Here is a 7,318-nt window from a genome sequence, read left to right as displayed (position 1 = left end):
CTGACTGAAAAACCAGCAACCTCCATCCAGTGTCAGAATCTCACTGAGGAAGAAACTGGATTATATTTTCTATTGCTTTAAAATGTCTGCTATAACTGAAGTATATTCACATATAAAATTTGTCAATAGAGTTTCATTTACACTTTTTATATCTTTGTGTCATGAGGTAGATCTCAGTCGGCTGGTGAGAGAAAAAGTAGATCGTAGTCTAAAAAGGTTTGGGCACGCCTGGTCTAGAAAATATGTCTTTTGAAGGCCTAACAGGTTTTTTGCCAGATTGCTGTGCATTTAGCTCCATTAATCTTCCCATCAACCCTGATCAGCTACCCTCTCTTACAGTAGAACTCAAACAGCATGCTGCTGCCACCACCACCATGTTTTGTTGTGGATGGTGAGCTCAGAGTATATGAAGTGTTACTTTATAGATATATATTGTTTACAAAAAAATAGGTCACACCTGAAGACAACTGATTGAAATTTTTTTTATCCAGAAAACACAAAAATAGTTTTTTTTTGCTTTCAATTTTTTAAAAGCAAAACCCCTCTTTGGGGTTCAGCCCTCTTTGGTTCAGCAAAAAGGGAAATGCAAATCATACTACAAATTTCAAACTCTACATCATTACTTGTACATCCTCACAAGCACCTGTCTACTTCACACAGTATGTTAGCTTTACAGCTCCTGCAAATCTCCCATTCTCTTTTAGAACACTACCAACCAGCTCCATCCTCCGAGCTTATTCAATAAACAAAACATCCAACCAATTCCTAAGTCCACATATGAAATATGCTTGCTTACAGAAAGACCAAATTACTTATTAATTTCATCCAACCACAGCATCCTAGTAAGCCCCACCTCTGCCTTCCCAGAGATGACTCACCAGCAGCGGTCATGTCAGCACCGGAGCCCCTGCTGTCACTCAGGAGCTCCAGAGGCTGGTGGTGGCTGTCTGTGCTGGCAGAGGAAAAACACGACTCAGTCTCGTAGATGGTCTGCAGCATGGTGCACAATCCTGACACAGTGGGATGTAAGAGCATGCCAGGACAAGAGCTGCTGCTTAAGTTTGTGAAGAGAAAAAATGTCAGCTCTTCTTTAGAGGTACCAGCATAGCTTAGGAAGAACTGTCTGCCACAGATTGTAAAAAATACCAATTATATGTAAATCGGCCTGTTAAGTGTGAATAAATACTCTAAAAAGTTTTCATAGTGTAATCCAGTCTCAGTTGAAATTGCTAATTTCCTGAGAGCTCCGGTGGCTGTTCAGTTTCAGTTGTACTAACCGGCCAGCATCACCTTGAGTAAAATCCTCTTCTCTGTCATAGTAGGTGTGAGTTCCAGGAAGTCTCCTCTCCAATGGGATTGAGGGATTTGAGTTCAAGTAGATGAGAAAACAAAAAGCTTGCATAGATCTTCTTAAGTCCTCTGCTGGCTCCAGAAAACAGAAACACTTTGTCAGGTACCTGTCAGCTCAGTAACGGAAGATTGTTTCTTCTGTTGCAGTGGCTGCTTGGAGTCCAAAATCCCAACAGAAGGAAACCATCTAGTGCTGCGTAATCCCCATCCTGCTGGGCAATTCTGTGAGCTGAACAACCAAAAAATTCCCAGACGAAGGAGAAGCCGAGTTTTCTGTGTTCTGTGACATCAAAGGATCGTCTCACTGTTCACCTCCTGGCTGACGAGAGGAAGAGAAGAGGAGGAGTATGAAGGGGAGGAAGAGCAGCAAGGATGTAAATAGCTTCGGGAGAGCACTCCCTGAGGTTCCATGTTTCCAAAATTAGAACGAAGCTCTGAGCGAAAGGCAGAGAGAGCGAAACAGGATGGAAGCAGAACAGGACAGCTTCGTTAGAGAAGAACAGTGGAGAATCCTGATCCGTCCCCTAAAAATCGTCAGAAAGAGTCGATCTAAACTGATCAGGAGGCTAGCGCTTACAGCCTGCTGTGTATGCGGGTGTGTGTCTGTGACGCTCTCTGAGCTGGTGAATGAACTGTGAGAGATAGAGAAATGGAGGGAGGAGACTGAATGAGAGAGAGAGAGAGAGAGAGAGAGAGAGAGAGAGCAGTGGCTGAAAGTGGATCAGTGGGTGGCAGGGAAGTTATACGGACAACAACCTGTTTCAATTCAGGAAGAGTCAGAAGATGACAAAGGAGACAAGGACAATTGAAGACCGTCCGGAGGATGAAGAGCAGAAAAGAGAGGAGAAACCCAAGAGATGGTGCTTGATGGAGGGATTGGGGCTGAAAATAGTCTGCGGTAGTGGAGGAGGAGCCATAGATAAAAATAGACAGAGGCAGAGAGACTGAGAGTTCTACGTCCAGCTCCGCTCTGGAGTTCAGTGGTGGAGGTGGGTTGCATTCAGTTCTGTCACTCCTCTCCACTGCACTTCTCAAAGTCGATCCATTAATCATGAAATTGAGTCATCTTCTCATTTTGTGTTTCTGAGGTTTCATCATCCTAACACAAAGTGTAAAGCTATACACAACTGCTCATGTCAACTCAAACTTGCTGTTGTGCCAAGGAGCTTATGACAGCACTCAGGTGTTATAGTGATACTCCCAAACCCCCCTGATTGTCATCCAGTTATAAAACTCTTTTAATCCAGTTCAATAAACCAACATAAAACTGCAACTACAAATCTGTTGAATGTGACTACATTTTCTTTTTAGTCCAACTAGAGAGTCTGACAGCTTGTCCCATGAAAGTCATGGACATGAGTTTTTCCATCCACATGCAGAAAAAAACTAACACAGCACAAGTGAAGTCTTCAGCCTAAGCATAGTAACTTTTAGCCAGCTTGTCAGACTAGTGTCAATGAAAGTACTAACTGCCTGCAGAAATTTGAAATACTGACAAATAATGCAGCAGAACACAAAGTTGGAGTATCTCTTGGGTAAAAGTAATGCTAAAGTAGGCTAGTTGGTGATTTCCTTTTAAAGAAGGGGAACATTATTAACCACCTTCTGCCTAAACTTCATCAAATTCTAAAGATTCACTGATTGTATTTGTTGTGTAAGACAATATGTTAATCTTGGCACCTAAAAACTCTGAGAGGGGTGTGCCGTTTCAGCTGATGGATGAGGGTGTCAGGACTGGTCAGGCGTGTTGGTGATATTCTAAGCAGACTGAGGCACCTGCAGGCTCCAGCACATCCCACAGAGACTGTATCTTTGTAAAGCTTGCTACTGGATGTGGACAATGGTGTGCAATGCATGTTTCTGAGTCGAGGTGGTGAAGCTGCTTCTTTGGGGGAGGAAGAAGTATTGTAGTTTTGTAGTATTGATTGCTAGACTCTGCTATCCTCTATGGGCAACAGAAATCTCTATAAATGTATCAGTCCGCCTGTTCTTATAGTCTGGCCTAACGTGTGTGGATCTTCTTGGAATGCTGGTAACAGTGAAAATGAACTTTAAATGACTAAATGAAGTTTAGTCATTCAAAGTTTAGAAAGACTAAACTTTGAAGTTTAGTCATTCTATGATTTTTCCCTTTATTCATGTAATGCCCCTTTTCCATTGTCAAGTCTTACTCTATCTGGTTAATGTCTGGCCTGGTTCTAGCCATGTTAGGCCTGTCTCACAGTGGAGACAGACAGGCAGGAACATGGTCTTTGCTCTGATGACGTTTGCAGTAGAGAACCTCGAGGTTGTGGTTTTGATGGACTGAAATAAATACAGATATTTTATTTTGTCTTATAGAAATTAATTGCTTGCTAAAACATAATGAAAACAATTCAGATTAGCTGCTTAGTTTGCTATACACGCAAATATATTATGTGGCACTTTATTTTTTTAAAATATGTGCAATCTTTGAATGTAAGTAGTGCAGTAGAAATTATGCACTGCATTACTGCTGTACACTGATGGACATGCATGTCAATATCCGCACATGAACTTTGTTGAAAAAGGCCCCAGAATAATGTGCATATCACACCAAATTAATGTTATGTAGTTCTGCTGTCTCTCACGAGCTGGTGCCAAAATATAGCTCCGACAAAATGATGACCAGAGCTACACCGGTTTTTGCTTATTGTATCATTATAGTCGCTTCTTCATTTCATGCTCATTCTTCAGAGAGATGTGCTGCTTGCAGGACTGTGAAATCACGGTCATTCCTCTTCAAAAGTTTACGCTTGTTTTCCTGACACTGCTTGTAATTACGCTCCTCCACACTGAGCAGCTCTCTGATAGCAGACACCATGTCCGCCAGTCCACTGAGGTGTTTGAAATGTTATTGTTGAAGCTTGCAAAGTCTGACTTAAGCTCATGCAGTGACATAAATTATGGGTCGATCAAGGGATGCAGTCTGCTGTCAATCAAATCATTGTGCGCAGTAAACAGCTCACCGCAGCTTGTACTATCCCTGAAGTGGTTATGAAAAACAGGGGAGAAACCACACATCTCTGCTAATGGAGATGATTCTGAGGGAGAACAGTTAAAGCCACACCCATAGAGAAGGCGTTTCAGATAATCCTACCACAAAAGGTAAAGTGCCTAAAATCCATTAACATTGTGAATATTCTGTTGCTCCATTAGAACAGGCTTAACAAATGTTTCAGTTTGGATTTGTGCTTTGCATTTGAGAAATATAATAATTCAATCCAAGGTCACTTTAATCAAAAAGCTGTAGTTTTCACTTTGCTCAATCTAGATAATTACAAACTGAAACTGAACATTCTTATTTTTAGTTTGCTTGTTCAATTCAGCAGTTCAGTTTCAAAAGAGGCTTTGCTTTAACACAGGTGTTAAAGCAGATTATCATGTAATTTTGTTCATTATTGGCACACAACATGAAAGGCTTTTGGAAAAAAAAGGGGGAAAAAACAAAGTGGCTCTAAGTAATGAATGAAAATACATTTTAACAAGCGGAGAACCATCAACTCTAATTCAGTTTGTAACTCTTCATTTGACAGCTTCCTCCACTGGCTGAGCCATTGCTGCTGTCACTTATCTTTTCACAAATGATGATATTTGTATCATCATCGAAATTGATCAACATTAACATCTCACCTCCCCCACATTACCTTTTCTTCTCAAAATCTTCACCTTTTAAGAAACAGCTCCTTGTGTTGTAGAGCTCATTTTTAGGGTTGACTCAGTAGCAATGTCCAAATCCACAGAAATAGGCAGAAGTATAAATAGCACAGGATAGCTCAAAGTGCTCTGCACTGCTGCATCATTAACTAAACTGCTTTGTTGTGCTTCTATTGTCCAGAGCTGTCATAGCTTATTCAAGACATGTGCTCCCACCATAAGTTGTGATCTGAAACAAATTTGATGGTAAAACAGATGTGACTGAACATCTGTTTTACATGTAGGCCTTACGTGTGAAGTCTCAAACACATCAGCCAAAGGTGTGTGTGTACGTGTGTGTGCTGCTGAGGCTCAGTGGATGACTCATCTCTGCGTTTCTATTAGAGGCGCATCAACCCCTAGAGCCACAATGCTGTCTGTGAGTGTGCATACTATAGCTGTAACCATGACAACCAAATTACACAGAACTAATCACTTACATGTCAAAATTAGGAATTATCATTGGCAGACAGTGCATTTGGTACCTGGGCCTTCAATTTAATGCACCACTATAACCTTACAAGTATACAAGTCACAAATACTACAGTAAACAAAAAAAAAGAAAGAAAAAAAAACGCAATATAATGAGGTCTGATATTACAAAGCTTTGATCATCTCTGGCAACATTACATGTAATGAACATGTTTTGCATAGCCCAAAAACCTATCATATAGCTTGTTTAAGTAAGGGTGATAGTGGACCTTTAAGAAAAAGTCAGTCTGAAAAATGGATGTTTAATTTTTTTCTGAGATTAAATCAATTTCTCCATTTCTAGCCTTTGATTTAAAAAAATAAAATGAATTCACACATATTACTATGAGCATCGCAGGTTGCTGACAAGTGCCACTTTGTTAGTAAAACTTTGGGGTTGATGATTCACTCTGACCATCTTATCAGATCACTTAGGTCTTCAAGAAAGAGTTGGGAGGCGAATCTGAAAGCTGATTGGTTAAAATAACCATTCTGCTGCTCTATCGTTTAGTTAACGTAGGTATTAAACGATATCTAAAGGCCCTGGGCAGATTAAGGTGCAGATCACTCATACTGCACTAGTATGACTGCTAAGCAGCACTGACAGTTGTGCTCCGGCTACCCTGGTGTAAAAGAAATGGGGTGAGGCATTCAACTAGCTCATCAAACCTGGTAATATCTATTTGGACTGTGGGAAATTAAAGAATTTGTCCTGAGAAATGTGGGCAATCAATACACTTGACTATGAATTGTCTGTAGGCAGTGCTTGCAGAATCTGCACAGTTCACACAATACACATAGTACGCCTGAGTATATAGATCACGGTGCAGTGAAATTAGAAAATGAGCACAACAGATCAAGAGGAAATTGGGGATAAAACAGGAATGGTCACATTACTGGTCTGGAATCATTTTGGATAAACAAAAAAACTAATAAAATAAGCCATCTTAAAATTCTCACTACATTTGATTAGTAGATACAGAATGAACTAAATATTTCTGTGTTTCTGTACGTAACCTGAATAAAAGTAAACCCAAGTTTAGGTGATTTTAAATTAATTATAATAATAGGTGTGACAACAAAAAAACTAAATGATGAAAATGAACAATGAGATGTTTCTCTAAATGTACATACTTATATGTTAACCAGGTTATTTCACAGTTTATTTCCCCCATTTAACACTACAGCTGGAAAAAGTTTCGGCAAGATTCAATATGGTGTCATTTTTTTTAACCACGTGAAAGATACTTACTGGATTCGTGGGATGAATTCATGAATGCTGAGCCTGGACTTTCCGCCCTGCATAAGCTTCTGTTAAAGTGGGTCTTCTGAATCATCCATGAGTTGGACAGCAAAAGGACGAACAGGTAGATTAAAAGGCCTCAATGTGGAGTCTGTGGAAACATGCACAAAACATATTGAATTATTTTGCAGCACTTACTGAGTCTTGCATTTAAGCAGCAGGCACCTAATCACCGTTATAATAACTGTTCAAACCTTTGTAAGCTCTAACAACACTAAGATCAGCAAATGTGTAGATTACCCTGTTCCTTCAAGCTGCTACAACAGAGAGCAGATAACAGGAAGCTGAACACAAGTTTACAGTACATCAAAAGGTCTGTTAAATCCTCTTATGAAATCAATATGTATCAGTCATGGAAAGTCCTGGACAAGGAAATGTGCCCGCTAAGATAAGATTCTACCCTCTATCGAGAATACAAACACTACCGTTATTAGCAATGCTAAACGCACGTTTAGCGTTGCTAATAACGGTAGTGTTTGT

The 7,318-nt window shown here is 40.1% G+C and overlaps 1 protein-coding gene across 2 annotated transcripts in view; it reads right to left on the bottom strand.

Annotated features, from left to right (window-relative positions):
- Window positions 1-7,318, bottom strand: part of LOC106965021 (histone deacetylase 5-like) — an 88,055-nt gene that overhangs the window by 51,514 nt on the left and 29,223 nt on the right. The window contains exon 2 of one of the 2 annotated variants that reach the window (XM_015060880.1): window positions 6,788-6,929. In XM_015060880.1, the coding sequence (XP_014916366.1) occupies window positions 6,788-6,872 (85 nt within the window). In that variant the 5' untranslated portion in view covers window positions 6,873-6,929. Of the gene's footprint in view, window positions 1-878; window positions 2,009-6,787; window positions 6,930-7,318 lie in introns of those variants that run through there. The other variant, XM_015060879.1, reaches the window with a different exon arrangement.

The sequence above is a fragment of the Poecilia latipinna genome, unplaced genomic scaffold, assembly GCF_001443285.1.
Source record: "Poecilia latipinna isolate Pla-1442-1.1 unplaced genomic scaffold, P_latipinna-1.0 Scaffold1752, whole genome shotgun sequence".
NCBI lineage: Eukaryota > Metazoa > Chordata > Actinopteri > Cyprinodontiformes > Poeciliidae > Poecilia > Poecilia latipinna.
The sequence above is the reverse complement of the archived record's forward strand: the minus strand, read 5'-3'. Positions and strand labels throughout refer to the sequence as shown.